The sequence below is a fragment of the Elephas maximus genome, chromosome 3 (genome assembly GCF_024166365.1).
Source record: "Elephas maximus indicus isolate mEleMax1 chromosome 3, mEleMax1 primary haplotype, whole genome shotgun sequence".
Classification (NCBI taxonomy): Eukaryota; Metazoa; Chordata; class Mammalia; order Proboscidea; family Elephantidae; genus Elephas; species Elephas maximus.
Window position 1 is genome coordinate 76,283,664 of NC_064821.1, and position 19,393 is coordinate 76,303,056.

The 19,393-nt window shown below is 40.2% G+C and overlaps 2 protein-coding genes across 6 annotated transcripts in view; both read right to left on the reverse strand.

Annotated features, from left to right (window-relative positions):
* Positions 1–1,412: 1,412 nt before the first annotated feature.
* Positions 1,413–5,965, reverse strand: TMEM35B (transmembrane protein 35B). The gene is given in 4 exon segments (XM_049878732.1): positions 1,413–1,551; positions 1,554–1,670; positions 2,610–2,790; positions 4,202–5,965. Coding segments are annotated over 4 exon segments (621 nt in total). The 5' UTR covers positions 4,475–5,965; the 3' UTR covers positions 1,413–1,501.
* A 97-nt stretch (positions 5,966–6,062) lies between these two features.
* The window catches only part of ZMYM6 (zinc finger MYM-type containing 6), a 40,281-nt gene continuing 26,950 nt past the window's right edge, over positions 6,063–19,393 (reverse strand). For 4 of the 5 annotated variants that reach the window (XM_049878711.1, XM_049878710.1, XM_049878712.1 and 1 more), the window contains 2 exons: positions 10,017–10,170; positions 6,063–7,993 (listed from right to left, as the gene is read on the reverse strand). In XM_049878711.1, the coding sequence (XP_049734668.1) occupies positions 6,162–7,993; positions 10,017–10,170 (1,986 nt within the window). In that variant the 3' untranslated portion in view covers positions 6,063–6,161. Of the gene's footprint in view, positions 7,994–10,016; positions 10,171–15,665; positions 19,199–19,393 lie in introns of those variants that run through there. The other variant, XM_049878714.1, reaches the window with a different exon arrangement.

The following is a 19,393-nucleotide window of genomic DNA, read 5'->3' on the forward strand; positions in this document are numbered from 1 at the left end:
ATCATAATGGACTTCCTTCACGTCTCTGGGTACCCAAAAGCCATTACCTCTACCCCAAAAGCAATTTGGGAGCTGGTGACATAAACATTTGCATATGAACTCTTTCCCCTTATAGAACACATTGCTCCCAAAAAGTACTCCGCTGGGCTGAGGTGAAGATATTTGATGACATGGTGGTAATTGCCCTAACGTGTTCACTTTTCCCCCAAGGTCACATAGGGCCAGGGAGGCAAGATGTCCATTTCAACAGTGGATGACCCCCATCCACTTCAGACCGCTCCCCGTGGGGCCCCCCCACCCCCACCAGGACCTCCAGGATTCCTCCCAGGCTGTGGGGCCCTGCTAACACTTGAGCATTCCACAGAATTGGCTGTTAAATAGCACTGGACTGGGTGCCCATCTCAGCATCAGAGGCCTGAAAGTGACTAGATGCCTGTCTGTATTAGTGCAGCAAATCTAAATGCCAGAGATGAAAGGGGATGAGAGGGAACACCCTCATGTGGCTAGGAAAGGCACGGGCAAGAGCAGGTACTCAAATTCTGCTGTACAGACAGTCCCCAGGTTACCAATGTCTGACTTACGGACTTGTACTATTAAGCCATAAAGCCTATTAAAATTGAGTTAAATACATACGATGGTTCAGTGTCATCACAAATTGTAAAAATTTGTGTTCTGATTTTGCTTCATCCGCCCTGGCTGAACCAGTTCAAACCAGTTTGAAGCCCTGAGACAAATATTTGGCTATCACGAAATAAGAGCTGTATGTACCTGTTCTGACTTACCTACAAATTTGACTTAAACATAGATTTAGGAACAGGTCTTGTTCATAACCCAGGGACTGCCTGTACACAACACGTAAAATTAGGTATGTTAAAAACCTTTAAAATGTACATGCCCAGTAGTCTAACTTCTAAGGAAAAAAATTAGTGCAGTATGCAAAGGGGATTTACTGAGTGGTTTACAATACAATTTACAATACCAATTGGGAACAACCCAAATGTTCCTCAGTGCAGGGGACAAGTATACATTATGGTACATCCTTACAATGGAATACTATGCAGCCATTAGAAGTGATGAGGTAGAACTGATGAGGTAGAACCATGTTAACATATATTTTTTAAAAAATGTAATAAAACAGTACATATTGTCTAATTTTCATTAATTAAAAAAAAAAAATCCTGTATCAAGGCACAGAAAAAAGTGGAGAGGTAAAAAATTAAAAGTGATTATGGGGGGGCATCCAAAGTTTGGGTGACTTCAATTTCTTTTTTGCTTATTTTCTATTTTTACATGACATGAGGAATGCTATTATATAGAACATGTACTCCTGAAAACGAGCAATAAAGGTTACAGAGAGAGAATGCAGGGACAGATAGGAAGACGTCTGTTTTAGCACTGGATGGCTCAGGGTGTTCTGATAACAGGGTGTTAGAGTCTGTGTGCTCCACCAGGTTCCTGCTGTGACAGCTGCATGGTGCCAAAAGGCAGGCACCTTCTACCTTCAGGATTCCTCGAATATAGCTGGAGTCTTCTTCCTTGTGGGTCTGGCCCCTCCTGAGTTTGGACTGCGAACTGACAGGTATCCAGCAGTATCAGGAGGCTCAAGCAGACAATGGCAGGAATGTAGGTGCTCAGCGACTCGTTCAGAGACACCAAAGTGAAGATAGCCCCTGGAATGGAAAGGTCCTTGAGGCTCCCTGGGAACACTCAAGAGCTGAGGGCTTTGCAGCCCAGACTGACCCACTCCATCCTAAGCTGTCCCACTAATCACACCCCTCCACACAAACCAGCTACACTCATCACTCTGGCCTCCCAGAGACAGCAAGACCAGGAATTAGAAGTTCCACTCATAATGCAGGAAAGCAGCAGGAGCAATTCAGCCAATAGGGCAGGGGCTGAGATGGGAATGTTAAAACAAATTCTCCCAGATCCCTCTCCTTTCTTAATCTTACACTTACTAAAGAGGAGGTGGCCTAGGGATCGGTAGTAGAGGTGTGGGAAAGATCTGGAAATAAGAGAAGCTCCAGAGATGGAAAGAAAGCGTGGTGGAGGCGGAGGTTGCAGCAATATGACACAAAGCCAGGGGATACAGTAGAAGAGCCTAAAGATGTCTGGCCTTTGAAGCAGCAGCTGTCTTTGTAAGTCAGCAATTCCTATAGGCACAGCATTTATGAGGTGGGCCTTCTAAGACTGCCTGCCCTAGGGAAATTCTCTGCCTTCCTGTTTAGGGGCCCTAGCTTTCCTGCTCTCTGTTCCCACCTGCCAGACATATAAGTCAAATGGCAGCTGCTACTCCATCCCCTCATTCCAGAAGCTGGGGGGTGAAGGGATGGGTTTGGAGGCTCTGTGGTTACATCTTTACAATAGAATATTATGCAGCCATTAGAAATGATGAGGTAGAAGATATATTTGACATGGAATGGTGTTAACAGTACATTAAGTTTAAAAGGCACCAGTCCTAGTCTGAAGACTATGGCAATTACAGTAGGGTAGGAAGTGCTCCTGGTCCCAGGAAAGGAGAGCTAGCAAGAGTAAAGGGGTACGGCCAGGTCTCTCCATCATCCTCCCCCATAAGTTCTCATTCCCCCAGCCCAGTTGGCCCCCCTTACCAATCATGAGCAGGGTCAAAAGCAAGTTACTGATCTCTTGCAGGATCGGTGAGCCCACGACCAGCAGCAACCCAGCCAGCAGTTCCAGCCAGCCCACAGTCGCTTGGTAGCTCATGGGATCTGGCTGGTAGCCGAACACCTTCAACGGGAACACCTCGGCAAACTGCACGAACAGGGCTTTCTAGGGGCAGCAGGGATTGCCCATCAGCCATGCTCATCAAGAACCCACTGCCCAGGCGATCGGCAGGGGCATTTTGAGCCTGAGCCCTCAACTCCCCCCACAAAGGAGCTAGTCTAGGTCAGGTCAAGTGCTGGGGTCAGCCTGAGGAGAAAAGGACTTCCATGTGGAGCTGAGCTTTGGAATCAGGAACAGGCTTTATGCTCCAGGTAAGTATAGCTGGGTGGTGGTGCAGGGCTGGACTGATTTTCTCACCAGACCTCTTACCAGGTTACAAGAGCCCTGAATCCCAGGAAGAGGGAGCTGGGCTTGGGCCTTCCCATCCAATGTCAAGACCTTGGGAACTCCACAGCTTCTTCGTGCCTGGCCTGGTTTCTCTTCAGGCACCTTTGCAGGGAATAGTATTTGGGGGTGGGGAGATGGTGGAAGGACAGATTGTTGCTGATTAAACAGATTCCACCCAGAATCTCCTATGCTGACTTCTGGATCTCACTACAGCATCCACAAAGGGTATTGAGAGAATTCTGTCCTGGGGCAAATGACAACTTTACTCCTACCTTCTGGGTGGCTACCTTTGCCTGCTCCCCCACCTCAGCTCTTGCCTTCCCTGCTCAGTGCTGCCCAGGAAGAAGCTCTAAGCTGTGTGGCTCTAAGGATGTATTTCCCCAAACAACCCACCACCCTAAGCCAGGAAGGCGAGTACCCAGGCCTGAGGGAGGCAGGCTGGCAGGGGTCTCCAAGTCTGGCTCCTCTGAGGTGCTGGGGGGGTTGGTGAGCAGGACCAATAGCGTTCCCACGACTGAGAAACTAGACAGGAGGCAGAAAAGCAACTTCTAGGCGCCACGGAAAATGTCTCTATAGATTCAGAGTCAGAAGAGTGTCTAGTTTTGGTTCTGCCTCCTGACTAGCTGTGCAACCTTTAGCAGATTATGTCCCCTTAGGGGCAAGTTTCTTAACTCTGCAAAGTGGGGATAACAACCCCCCTGCCTTACCAACCTCCCAAGAACTCAAACGAACGACGAAAGGGGCGTGTGGGGGACGGGGAACGTCAGGGAGCTCGGTCACTTTTCCATTCCCTCCATCTTCTTGCCCCAGGGTCCCAGGCATTCCTCCTCGGGCTCTAAGTCTGCCTGGGGCCTCCAATGCTCAGCCGGAAGGGGACGTCCCTGTCTGTCTATGGAAGATCCAGAGAACTCGGAGAAACTCCCCAGGTACGGGCTCAAGCCTCAGTCGAGATCCAGGTTTTTTTCCCCCAGCTCTATTGCTGTCTCGCCTGAAGCAAGGCGGGTCTGCGGGGAGCAGGGGCGGGCAGGGCGCGCCGGTAGCCGGAGTAACGGCCGAAGACCGCGTCCCACGCCGCCCGGCGGGGCCGATCCCCCACGCGCCCGCCCGCCGCCCACACCACGCCGCTCACCATCTGCTCCGACACCGGAGCCGAGATCTGCTCCGAGAGCTTGGCAGCCCCCGTGAGCACGAAGAAACCTCCGAGCAGCACGCGCAGAGTAGCAAGCAGAAGCGCCATGGCCGCGCACGGCCTCCGCGGAGCGTGGTGCTCGGAGGGCCGAGGGTTGGCAAAGCCGAAAACCCGCCCCCCTGGCGCCGGATCATTTCCTCCTTCCCCGGGCGGCCGGAAGACCCGCGCCCAGGGCCTGCGTTTTCCTCGCCTTCCAGGGGGTGTCGTCACCATCTTTGGGCCCAGGACCGGGTGCGGGAAGCGAGGGCGTGTGGGTGGGATACCCCCATTTCACGGATGAGGACACTGAGGCACATGACCGCGTAACTGACTAAACAGGTCCCTTTGAAGGCTTCTCTTTGTCTCCCAGCGGAAAAGAAGTGGCGCCAAACATGGGTATCTGGATTTGGCTCACAGAACTCCGGCACGAAAGACCCGGGCTTTGTTCCTGCCTATGCCACACTTGGTGTGGGACCTGGGATGCCACCTAACATCAGTTGGCCTCAGTATCTGCATCTATAAATGGACATGACGCCTCATCATTTCTCCTAAGACTGAGTTTGTAACAGGCCTAGCACAGGGCCTGGCACCTTGTAAGAACTCAGTTATTTTTAAACTAGAAAATTAGTTTATAAAAATTAGTAGTAAATCCATAATTAGTCATTATAAAATTAGTTGCTCTTTTCTATCTCTGGCTGAAATACCTTTTCCCTTTCTCTCAGCTGAAATTAAAATGTGGTAAGTGTTTGAAACATTCAGATACTTGCAGTCATGGGAGGAAACCCTGGTGGCATAGTAGTTAAGTGCTACGGCTGCTAACCAGAAGGCCGGCGGTTTGAATCCACCAGGCACTCCTTGCAAACCCTATGGGGCAGTTCTACTCTGTCCTATAGGGTCGCTATGAGTTGGAATCGACTCAACAGCAACAGTTTTTGTTTTTGTTTTGCAGTCATGGGAAGAGGCTTTCACTGCACAAACACTCCCCAGGCCACCCCAGTCTGCTCTAACCTGGGAATCTGTCTATAGCCGGGATGCTCAAACTATGGCTCAGATTCAGTCGGCCATCTGGTTTTTAGTAACCCCCCTCCTTTGCACAAGCTAGTAATTTTTTTTTTTTTAATGACTAAGGAAATCAAAGATTTCATGACACATGGAAATTATTCCTATTTCAGTGTTGGAACACAGCCACATTCGTGTACTGTCTACGGCTGCTTTTGCGCTGCAATCAGACTTCAGTAGTTGCAACAGTATGCCCTGCAAAGCTTAAACTAGGTACTATCTAGCCCTTTATGAAAAGTTTGCCAAGCCCCGGTCTAGTGAGCAACCAAACCCATTGCCACTGAGTTGATTCCAACTCATAGCAACTCTATAGGACAGAGTAGAACTGCCCCACACGGTTTCCAAGGAGTGGCTGGTGGATTCGAACTGCTGAACTTTTGGTTAAGAGCAGAGCTGTTAACCACTAAGCTACCAGGGTTTCCTAGTGGGCCACTGAGGCCCCAAAAGGAGGCCTCAAACTCCTCTGCTGCTTCCATTTCCTGTGAGCCAAGCTGCTTTGGTCTTTGACTTCCACCTACTTACAACTTGGTAGGGTAGGTGGCTGGCTGAAGAATGAACTGTCCCAGGTGCTCTAAAGGCCCAAACTGCTTTAGCATCCATGTATGCTATTACATTATGAATGTAATTCATTGTCTGCAATCTTTGTTACTAATCCAAACTTCAATCAATTGATAAAATAACTAAATTCTCTACCTAAGGCTATTATGTATAAATGCATAACTATTAAATTCCTCAACAAAAAGAAAAAATTATTAAAACATTTAATCACTGAAAACACAAATCCACAATAGGAAATTATATTTTAAGATATATATATACAAAATTTAACACAAAATTATAGACTTTGATGATATACATGGTGCTATTCTTTCTCCTTTACTAACTTTTCTATCCTTGGTATTAAAGATGTGACTGCAAGTCTTAGGGCTGGGCCAGAAACCAACAGATTTCTTTGTTTTGACTCAGTCAAGGCTGAAAATGTAGCGTCACATAAATAAATAGTTGAAAAAGGTAATAAAGATTTCATTGCCTTTTCATGGAGTTCTGGGTAACTTGTCTTAGCATTTATCCAAAACTGAGTTACAGGCATCGATTTAAATATTGATTGCAATTCTAGATCTGAAGATAACTGTGTTAGCTTTTCTTCTTCAAAGTCGGTGAGATTACGATTTTGGTGATTCATAAAAGGATTGGTTATCCATAAATTTCCTGAACGCAAGTCTTCTTCTGGTGGGTAACAGTCATTGAACATTTTAAAAAGTCCTTCCAGGTGCTCAAAAATAATGCTTGTCATGCTTCTCATATTTAAGTCTGATGAGTTTGAGAATTCAGAAAATGAAGGGAACATGTCATAATCATTCTCCTGTGTGCGCTTCAACCACATTTTCAACTTTTTCTTAAATGTATCAATTTTCTTATACAAACTGAAGACAGTAGTCATAGTGCCTTGGAGACTTGAATTTAATTCATTTATAAGTGAAAATATATCTGACAAATAGGCCAGCTTTGCAACCCATTCCTCATCACGAAAACACTTGGCCAAATCTGAATGTTTTTGAGTTAAAAACATTTCAATTTCATGTCGTAATTCAAATAATCTTGTTAAAATCCTCCCTCTTGATATCCAACGTACTTCAGCATGAAGTGGTAAATTCACATGCTCGCACCCCATCTCTTCACACAAAATTGTTAACATACGTGAATTGAACGCATTGCTCTTGATAAAACTTAAAATTTGTGCCGACTGCAAAAGAATTTCATGTAAATATGGAGACAACTTTTCTGCTGCTAAATGTTCACGGTGAATAAAACAATGTGTAAATGCCACTGTATTCGTGGCAACTTCTTGAATTTTTGCCCTTAAACCAGAACACCTGCCAGTCATGCTTGCAGCCCCATCTGTACAGAGACCAACACAATGTTTCCAATTCAGAGATTTACTATCAATATATTTATTTATTAGTTCAAATATTTCAACACCAGTTATTTGAGAAGGCGTTTCAATGCAACATAGTAGTTCTTCTTTTATATCACTACAATCATAATCAATGAAACGAATATAGCACAAAAGGAGAGTTATATTTGAGATTTCTGATGTCTCATCTATCTGAAGGGCAAACCACTTTGACTCTCTGACTTTTTGAATCAGCTGATCTTCAATGTCTGCAGATAGCTCATCAATCCTGTGTCCAATCATATTATTAGAAAGAGGGATGGTTTTCATTTTGTCTCCAGCACTTGAACCCAAAACTTCTGAACACATTTCTACCAAATATGGTTTAATTAATTCCTCAGCAATGGAAAATGGCTTCTTGCTGGCAGCAATTTGGAAAGCAATTAAATAAGAAGCTTTCACAAGTGACTTTTCAACTAGTAAACACTTTTTTAAAGAACTGTTTTGACATTCCATTTCAAGAGATTTTTGTTCAAAAAAATCTACTGGTTTGTTTTCTAATTCTGAATGTTTTGTCTTCAAATGATGAGAGAGATTTGCTGGCTTCATGTTTTCACTGGATAAGATTTCTCCACATATGACACACTGTGGCCTCGGTGAACTTTCTTTTGATCCAGGGCAGATAATAAAGCCAACTTTTAAATATTCTGCATCATAAGTCTGGAAAAAACCTACTTTTTTTTTCTTTGCAGGTGGCGAATCAAGGTCTGTATCATTTTTCTCATTAGGCAGAGGTAAATCTGAATGAAATATTTGAATCACGGTTATTTTCATGTAGAAATAAGCTGTGTTCATTATGTTTTTCCCTATACATTTAAAATTTACATTTAGTCACTGTTCGTCAAAAGAATACACTGATTAGTATCAACAAAAATCATAATAACCTCCATGATGCCATTAAGAAGTGAATTTTCCTTTGCCCCAAGTTTAGTCACTTACGGTAAGTAAATCTGTAGGCTGTGATATATGTACAAGTAATCCCACATAGCCAATAGATTACTGGATTTGGGGTTGAATTCCATTGAATGCATCAAATTAAGAATAAATTATTTTACTTGCAAAGAGTTCAGGAAAAAAGAGAAAACAGATGTCACAAAATATTAGCATTTAGTGAATCTAGATGTAGGGTATATTGGTATTCATTGTACTGTTTCTATAATCTTTCTGAATTTTTAAATTTTTCAAAATTAAAGGTGGAGGAAAAAAAAGGTTATTCATTTTAATACCCAGTGTCAGTGAGAGTACAGAGAAATGAACCTTCCCGAATACGGCTGTTTGTGGCATAAATGGATTTAACTTTTAGAGGAGAATTTATTTCACAACACATAATCAAAAACCTTAAAAATATAGAGTAGTCTTTGAATCAGTAACTCCACTGCTTAGGATTTATCCTAAAGACATAACTAGACAAGTGCACAAAGATCCATTTACACAGCTTAATGCAACACTTGTTTATAATATTTAAGAACTGGAAGCAATTTAAATGTCCAATATTCTCGCTGTTGTTGTTAGTTGCCCTCCAGTTGACTGTGACTCCTAGAGACCCCATGTGTGCAGATTGGAACTGCTCCATAGGGTTTTGAAGGCTGTGACCTTTCAGAAGCAGATCGCCAGGACTGTCTTCCAAAGTGCCTATAGGTAGGTTTGAACGGCCAACTTTCAGCTAGTAGTCAAGCATTAACCATTTGCGCCACCCAGGGACTCCCTAAACGTCCAATTTAGGGAGCTGGCAGTTCTACTCCGTCCTGCACGGTTGCTATGAGTTGGAATCAACAACAGTGGTTTTTTTTAGTTTTTGGTTATGTCATATACATTAGAATCTATGCATTCCTTAAGAATGTCAATGTATATTTAGATTTATACTAATGTGAAATGATGTTTCCAATACGCTGTCAAGTGAAAATGTAGTCTACTAACAATACAAACAATCCAAAATTAATCTAGAAATTAAAAAAAAAGTAAGTGCCCACATACCCACACATACAGATGTTCACAGATCCTTTACTACTCTCCACATGTGAATGTGTATATACTATAAATTTGTGTATACAAACAGTATCATTTTAACAGGAATATAAAATAATCAGATTTACTGAGGAAGGAAAACAGAATTCTCTCAGACTCCTATCCAAAAGAAAGGCACCCTACATGAAAACTGATGATTACTTGTTGACAGACTAGACTTTTAAATACAGTATACTCTGTGAAGTAAAGTTAATATTAAAAACAAAAATCAAAAGATGCTTTGGGAAGACCAAGCTATTAAAGCAATTGAAAATAACAGGGTATTGGAATTAAAAGTAGTTAACATGAACCGGGCCAGTAGTTTACAACCTTTTTAATTATAAGTTCAAACAATTTTCCTGATTGCCAACTCCTGAGACATGATATCGGTTATACTTTTAGTAACAAGTGAATTCACAATATTTAAAAAAAAAAAAAAAAAGGTCAAATCAGCAATGCTTTTAGCTAAATTTATATCTTAGAAGTTATTGTATCTTGTCTATAAGTCTGAAAACAGCAGTGACCACAAATAGGAGATGTTGGTGCACTCTATAATGCTTTATGTGCATATGAATTCAATTTAGTCATTATTATTGTTGATAACAATAATTATAAAAGGAATCAATTAGGTGTTCAAAAAGTAAATGATAAAAGAATTTTTCTCATTCAAGAGATGGTCAATTACTTTTTTCTTTTCTTAAAAAACAAACAGATACAGAAAACAAACTTCCTACATGTGGAAAGCACAAGGACACATACCTGTCTGACATTCCTTGTGTTGTGTATGTGGTTTGCAAGAGATGGCCTTGGTCTGTGTGACAGGCTTGCACAATATTGCTTTGTTCTTTAAGAGCCTGGAAGGTTGGGAAGATTGGGAAGATAGAAGTTTCATGGCATCTGTCTGTGTAATTCCCTAGTTAAAAAGAAATTCAGAGACCAGAGAGAGATTTTTTTTAGTACCTTATCACTGAGTATAATTGCTATCAACTGAAAGGTCACACAAATCAAGACTGCATAGAAAACACAGGAGGAGACTGGTGAAAAATATAATTCCTCTGAAAGAGCAGCCACAATAAAGAAGTCACTTTGAAAAATCTGTACTAATTCGTAATTCTCCTAATCAATGTCAGCTTCATCTACTAATTTAAAAAAATATTCTGCCTACATTAAGATCAAAACTATGAAAATAATCCTTGCTGGTCAGGAGAATTGACTATCCAGAAAAATTAGATCCAACCTCAGACAATATGCAAAAATTTATTCCGTATCAATTAAAGATCTCACCATTTAAAAAAAAAAACTTTAAAATTATTGGAGAACTTTCAAATAACCAGAGCACAGAGAAAGTATTCTTAAATAAAACATGAAAAGTAAACAAACACAAAGTAGAATATTGATATACCTGACTACCTCAAAATTGAAAATTTCTTCAACAAAGCTTTTCATAAACGAAGTTAAAAGATAAGTAACAGAGTGGGAGAATGTACTTAAAACATGTTTATTCATTCAATAAGGAGCCCTGGTGGCTCAGTGGTTGAAGTGCTCAGCTGCTAACCAAAAGGCCAGTGGTTCGAACCCACCAGCTGCTCCACTGGACAAAGATGTGGCAGTATGCGTCTATAAAGATTGACAGCCTTAGAAACCCTATGGGGCAGTTCTATTGGTCCTACAGGGTCGCTATGAGTCAGAATCAACTCAGTGGCAGTGGGTTTTAGGTAAGTATTCATTCAATAAATATTTACTGAATGTTTACAACATGCCAGGCAGTGTTCTAAGTCCTAGGGATATAGCAGAAAACAAGATAAAATCCTGCTCTTATGGAATTTACAGTCTACAGGGACACACAGAAAATAAACAAGTAAAACAAACATAATGTATAATTCCAGGTAGTGGTAAGTGCTGGGAAGAAAAATAAAGCTGGGTAAGGGAATGAGAATGATGGCAGGGGTTGGGGTAATTTTGAAGTAAATATTTGAACAGAGATCTTCTGAATTATTCAAAAGAGCAAGCAAGGCATGCAAAGGTCCGCAGGCAGAGGAACTGTAGGGGCAAAAGCCCTGAAGTGTGAAAGAGCTTGGAGCATTCTCAGACCATCAACACGGCTGAAACAGAGTAAGCAGGGGGAGAGTAAGTTTGCAAATGTAGGCAGACGTCAAATCATGTAGGATCTGGTAGGTCGTGGAAAAAAAAAATTAGGATTGTATTTTAAGTGTGGTGGGAAGCCATTGGAGGTTATATTTAAATTTATTTGTTAAATAGGTAATAGACGTACTTAGCACAAAATTCAAAAGTTATAAAAAGGTATACACAAAAATAAGTTCTCCACAACCATCTGCCATCTTCCAGACTCAACCTTGAACATAACCACTGTTTCCAGCTTCTGATAAATCCTTCTAGAGATGGTCTGTGTAATTCAGTTAAGTTGCCTCTTACAGCAAGTGGTAGCATATTTACAAGATTCAGCGCCTTGCTTTTGTGACTGAGCAAGCTGTCTTGGAGGTATGTTAATAGAACTTTGTACAAAGCTGCTTACTAACAGCTGTATAGTATTTCATTATTGAATGTACCATAAATAATTTGAACAGTCTCTGCTGATGAACATTTAGGATATTACAAATCTCTTGCTATTATAAACAATGCTACAACGAATATCTTTTAGACAAAAATTTTACATGTGCTAGCACATATCAAGTTTTACAGGTGCTGTTGGTGGGTCAAAAGATAACAGATTTTAATTCTGATGATATTATCAAATTGCTCTGCATAGAAGTTATATCAAGTTACATGATTATCAGCAATGTGTATGAGAGCCTGTTTCCCAGTGTCCCAGTCTGCACGGTATTGTGACACATCTTCCTGTTTCTCAGTGAGTGAAAAATCCTATCTTACTTTAGGGTGGTTAGATGTTTTTTATGTTTAAGTATTATTTATATGTCCTCTTCTGTAAGCTCTCGATTCATATCTTTTGTCCCATTTTCATTTATCTTTTTAAATATTGTACGTATATTTTTTGAATGGGTAATACAACACATTACACAAAATTCAAAGATTCAAGTAGTATATAAAAAAATAATTCTCTTTTATACTTCTCCCCTAGTCATTTAGTTCTCCTCAAAGGCAACCACTATTATCATTAGATGCCTTCCGGAGGCACTCTATACATATATGTAAGCGTGTGTGCGTGTGTAGTCTTGTTTAAACACAAAATGTAGCGTACTATAGTTATTCAAAAAAAATTTTTTTTTTTGTAGTTACTCATGATATCTGAGATTGCTCTATGTCTGTACATATAGAGCTGTCTCATTCTAACAACTGCATAATATTCCACTGTATGGATATAGCATACTTAATTTAACGAGGATCCCAACAGGGTCACTGTGTATGCTTGTGCAGGGGACTCCACTTGTTAGGCCATGTGACTAGGTATGGGATTAGAAAGGGGTGCATTTCAGGCTCTGCCCACATAGGGCTATTTTTTCTTAATTCACACAATAAGCCAGAGTGAACTAACTGTGGCTCTGACAACTAGATTGTTTTCAAGCTTCTGCTATGCTAAACAATGCTGTAATTAATGTCCTTATACATACTTCACTCCATACATGTGCAAATATATATGAAGGATAAATTCCTAAAAAATGGAGCTCCTCAATGAAAGATTTTAACAGGTTTAACTAAATTGCTCTCTGTAGCAGTTTTCCTAGTTTACACTCCTATAAGGCAATATGTAAGAATGCCTTAACAGTGTTAGCCATCATTTTTATCTTAGCCCATCTGATAATACTGTAGAGTTCTAACTTGTTTTCTCTAATTTTGAAGTTCAACATCTTTGTATATGTTTAAGAACTATTTTTATTTTCTATTCTGTAGACTGCTAGATCGTCCTCGTACCTGTTTTCCTGTTGGATGTTGGGTCTTTTTATTGATTGATAGAAGCTCTTTACATATTAAAAATGAAAACCAGCCCTTTATGCAACCTTTTCATTTTCTCATTTGTTTTTTGACTTTGTAATGTAGTTAAATTTACCTATTGTTTCTTTTATGGCTTCTGAGTTTGTGACATATTTAGAAAGGCTTTCTCCACCTCCATATTATTAATGGAAACCCTGTTGGTGTAGTGGTTAAGAATTCAGCTGCTAACCAAAAAGGTCACCAGTTCGATCTACCAGGCACTCCTTGGGAAACCCTATTGGGCAGTTCTACTCTGTCCTATAGGGTCGCTATGAGGTGGAATCAACTCAATGGCAATGGGTTTTTTTTAATTATTAATTTTTTCCAAGTGCTTTATTTTTTTACGTTAAATAACTTTTTTCTCCAACTGGACTTCATTTTTGTTTAAATTTTGGGGTAGAAATCCAACTGTATTTTCTTCCACAAAACTACTCAGTTGTTACAACACCACTGAATTATCTATATTTCTCCTCCTGATCTGAAATGCTGTTATCATATACTAAATTTCCATATATATTTGGGTCTATTTCTGGACTTCTTTTACTAAGGGAAACCCTGGTGGCTAAGGGTACAGCTGCTAACCAAAAGGTCAGCAGTTCGAATCCACCAGGCACTTCTTGGAAACTCTATGGGGCAGTTCTACTCTGTCCTACAGTGTCGCTATGAGTCGGAAATAACTTCATGGCAATGGGTTTGGTTTTTTTTTTACTGAGTTGTCTGCCTATTCATGGATTAGTATCACTTGTCTTAATTATGTAGCTTTGTAATATTTATAGTTTTTCTATAATTGCAATATGTAGAAACTAGCTTCCCCACCCTCCCCCACCCCACCCCCGTTTTTTCCCTTTTTTTGGAATTTCAATCAAGGCTTTGGAGCAGAGGAGTAATATGATTTGATCTGCTTAAAAAAAAAATTCTGGTAATAATGTGAAGAATAAACTGCAAAGGGCAAGAATGGAAGTAGAAAGACTATAGGTAGGAGGTTACTGCAAAAACTCAGAAGACAGACAGTGGTGGCCCAGACTAAGGAGGAGGCAATGGAGGTAGTGAGAAATAGGAAAAATGAGGAGGAAGTGGGGGGAAGAAAAAAAAAGTTCTATTTTGGGTTTATTTTAGACATATTATTTGAGATGCTTATTAACCATGTAAGTGTAAATGCCAAGTAAGCAGTTTTATAAATGAATCTGGAGCTCAGAGGTCAGGACAGATAAATAAATTTGGGAATCAGCCACTATCCAAATGGTGTTTTAAACCAAAAGACTGTATTAGTCCCCTATTAGTCTTCTAGAAAGTAATGAAGACAGAGAAAAGGGCCAAGTATGATGTCATGAAAGTCTAATGAAGTAAGTATTTCAGGAAGAAGAAATCAGCTATGTCAAATGTTACTGAAAGGTTGAGTACAGTAAGAACTAAAAATGAAGATTGATGGAGACCTTGACAAGAGCAGTTTCAGTGAGGTGGTGCAGACAAAAGCCTAACTAGAGCGAGCTGAGGAAAGATAATAGAAAATGAAGTGGAGGCAGCAAGCAGAGGCCACCCTTAGAGAAGTTCTTCCACAAAGAACAAAGAAATGGGACAGGAGCTGGAGTGCCATAGTGTTAAGGAAGGATTTTTTTCAGATAAGACATATTACTACATGTTTGTGTGCTGCTGAAAATAATCCAGTTGGAAGAGGGAAAAAATCCAGAATATCTTAAAAATGCCTATAAATCAATAAGAAAAAAAACAATTCAAGAGAAAAATGGGAAAAAATCAAGAACAGGAAACTCAAAGGAAAAAAAATTCAAAATAATCAAAAACAGAAATATAACCAAATTCACTAGTAATCAGGGACATGCAAAAAGAGGTAACAATGAGACACTACCAAACAGACTGACAAAAAATGTTTAAATCTGACATTAAATGATGGTGAGGCTGTGGATGATGGGTACAATCATAAACTGCTGGTGGGAATATAAACTGGAACAGCCACTCCGTAGGGCAATTTGGTAGAATCTATAAAAACAAAATGCAAATACCCTTTGTCCCAACAATTCCACTCCTGTCTCTACCTGGGTGCCCTGGGGGTGCAGTGGTTAAACGCTCAGCTGCTGACCAAAAAGGGTGGCAGTTCAAATCCACCAGCCACTACATGGAAACCCTATGCGGCAGTTCTACTCTGTTCTATAGGGTCACTATGAGCTGGAATTGACTTGACAGCAGTGGGTTTTGGTTTGGTGTATCTACCCAAAAGAAACACCTGTACACACATGCACAAGGAGACATATACAAGGATGTTAACTGTAGCAGGGATTTTTAATCGTGAAAAACTGGGAACAACCTAAAGTTCATCAATAAGGCAATGGATAAATAAAATATGGTACCTACATATAATGCAATACTATACAGCAGTCAGTAGGAATAAACTAAATCTATTAAGTATCAAGATGTATAGATATAATAAATACTTTCCATGGATTTATATATATATGAATGTTAAAGATTCAAAATGTTCTGAAAGGATACATGCCAAACTAATAATAGTAGTTGCTTCTAGGGCTGTGAAAAAGGACCTGGTGATGGTGATAAATTAAAAAAGAAAAAGAACAAAAAAGGCAGGGATTAGAAAAAAAAGCTGTGAATAAATATGCCAAATCTAATAATGATTAACTCTGGGTGACTGGAATACAGTAGAGATTGGCAAACATGGCCTGTAAATAAAATTTTACTGGAACATAGCCATGCTTATTCATTTACGTATTGCCTATGGCTGCTTCTGCACCACAATGGCAGAGGTGAGGAATTCTATCAGAAACCATACAGCCTGCAAAGTCGAAAATATTTACTCTCTAGATCTTTATAGAAAATGTTTGCTGACTCTTGCAGTAGAATTTTCTGTATTTTTCACCTTTTCTCAAAATAAAAAAATAATAGTAAGACCTATTTAAGGCCATCTAAATAACCTGCGGGAGATTCACATAAAAATTCCCAGAGAAACAAAGATTCTAAAACTGTCAGTTTTCATAATAAGAGCACTACATTATATTATACTTTTAATAGACTAAACTGAATATACTAATTAGAGCCATTTTGTAAAATAGTTAAAATGATGGGTCAGTTTTCCGTACTCTGCCTGGGTGAAACACATATAGGTCAGTCACATTTAATATGAGGGATATGTTCCTGAAAACCCTGAATAATTTAAAACTGGAGTAATTCAAGACTAATTGGCTCATTCATAAAAAGGTTCAGTTGGAGGAGGGAGGAGGATGCATTCCCAGAGTATATAAATCTACAATCAATATAGAATATTTTAATAATACATACTTATTAATACATAATACAATAATACTTTAACTATACAATTATGTGGCTAATAATAAAATTATTAATTATACAACGTAGTGATTTATTAACCATGCAATTTTAAAATACAATTTTAATGCACAACACATAATATACAAATAAATACAGAGTTGATTCAGTGGTCTTTTATTAACTAATGTGGTACACTGCCTGAAAATAATTCAGTATAAGTTATTATCATCTTCCAACAACACAAAGAATGGGAGAGTTAAGAGGTGCCAAACAAATTAGGATAAGCTCTCACTCCACATTACAGTGAAGGCTGGTCTGATTCCCTTGATGATTTTTGCTAAAGAATGAATCTAATGTCCTTTGAGTTGTTTCACTTTTTTTTACCCCCCACTGAGGGTTTCCTGATATGCAGACACACCTTCCATCATTTGCCTTGTCACCATCGAATGGTGATCCACATCTGGATCATCTTCAAAAATAGCAACTGCTGCTAAAATATGGACAAACGCCCATGCCAGGAGATTTACTGTTGGTTGATGTGCTGAAAGCCCAGGCTAAAGAGTGAGGCCTCTTCCTGCTGCCTGTTTCTCTAATTCTAACACGTCTCGCTTTGTTAATCCAGGGTGGGCAACTCAAGCAAATTTTTAACAATCCCATCATCAACCTTGCACAAATCTACTTTCTGTACCACTTTCACAGATTCCTTATTAGCAGATATTGTCTTTCAAGTTACAGCCTCTTTCAATTATAGTAATGCTGAAATATTTTGATAGCTTCAGAGTTAGCAGATAAAGCTTGCCTGCTCATTTTCACATTCTTAAAACTTTGGTGGGCTTTAAAACTGGAAAGCCAGCCATGACTTGTAGCAAACTTTTTGTCTCACTGTCACCTCCTTTCAAATCATCAAAAATACTTTGCACCTAAAAAAATGAAACAAGACCCATACCTCACTCCATGCACCAAAACGAGCTCAAAATGGATCAAAGACCTAAATATAAAATCTAAAACGATAAAGATAATGGAAGAAAAAATAGGGATAAAGTTAGGAGCCCTAATACATGGCATGAACAGTATACAAAACATTACTAACAACACAGAAGGAAAACTAGGTAACTGGGAGCTCCTAAAAATCAAACACCTATGCTCATCCAAAGACCTCACCAAAAGAGTAAAAAGATTACCAACAGACTGGGAAAAAGTTTTTAGCTATGACATTTCCCATCAGCACCTGATCTCTAAAATCTACATGATACTGCAAAAATTCAACTGCAAAAAGACAAATAACCCAATTAAAAACCAGGCAAAAGATATGAACAGACACTTCACCAAAGACGTTCAGGTAGCTAACAGATACATGAGGAAATGCTCATGATCATCAGCCATTACAGAAATGCAGATCAAAACTACAATGAGATTCCATCTCACTCCAACAAGGCTGGCATTAATCCAAAAAACACAAAACAATAAATGTTGGAGAGGTTGTGGAGAGACTGCAACACACACTGCTGGTGGGAATGTAATATGGTACAACCACTTTGGAACTCGATTTGGCACTTCCTTAAAAAGCTAGAAACAGAACTACCATACGATCCAGCAATCCCACTCCCTGGAATATATCCCAGAGATATAAGAGCCTTTACACGAACAGATATATGCACACCCATGTTCACTGCAGCACTGTTTACGACAGCAAAAAGGTGGAAGCAATGAAAGTGCCCATCAACAGATGAATGGATAAATTATGGTACATTCATACAATGGAATACTACTCATCGATAAAGAACAACGATGAATCCATGAAACATTTCATAACATGGAAGAATCTGGAAGGCATTATGCTGAGTGAAATTTAGTCAGCTGCAAAAGGACAAATATTGTATGAGACCACTATTATAAGAACTCAAGAAATAGTTTAAAAAGAGAAGAAAATATTCTTTGATGGTTATGAGAGAGGGGAGAGAGGGAAGAGTATTTACTAACTAGACAGTAGATAAAAACTACTTTAGGTGACAGGAAAGACAACACACAATACAGGAGAGGTCAGCACAACTGGACTAAACCAAAAGCAAAGAAGTTTCCCAAATAAACTGAATGCTTCGAAGGCCAGCGAAGCAGGGGCAGGGGTTTGGGGACCATGGTTTCAGGGGACATCTAAGTCAATTCACATAATAAAATCTATTAAGAAAACATTCCGCATCCCACCTTGGAGAGAGGCATCTGGGGTCTTAAACACTAGCAAGCGGCCATCTAAGATGCATCAATTGGTCTCAACCACCTGGATCAAAGGAGAATGAAGAACACCAAGGACACTAGGTAATTACGAGCCCAAGAGACAGAAAGGGCCACATAAACCAGAGACTACATCAGCCTGAGACCAGAAGAGATAGATGGTGCCTGGCTATAACCGATGAATGCCCTGATAGGCAACACAACAGAGAACCCCTGAGGGAGCAGGAGAGCAGTGGGATGCAGACTCCAGATTCTTGTAAAAAGACCAGACTTAATGGTCTGACTGAAACTAGAAGGACCCCAGTGGTCATGGCCCCCAGACCTTCTGTTGGCCCAGGACAGGAACCATTCCCAAAGCCAACTCTTCAGACAGGGACTGGACTGGACAGTGGGTTGGACAGGGATGCTGGTGAGGAGTGAGCTTCTTGGATCAGGTGGACACTTGAGACTATGTTGGCATCTCCTCCCTGGAGGGGAGATGAGAGGGTAGAGGGGGTTAGAAGCTGGTGAAATGGACACGAAAAGAGAGAGTGGAGGGAGGGAGCAGGCTGCCTCATTAGGGGGCGAGCAATTGGGAGTATGTAGCAAGGTATATGTAAGTTTTTGTGTGAGAGACTGACTTGATGTGTAAACTTTCACTTAAAGCACAATAGAAGTTTTAA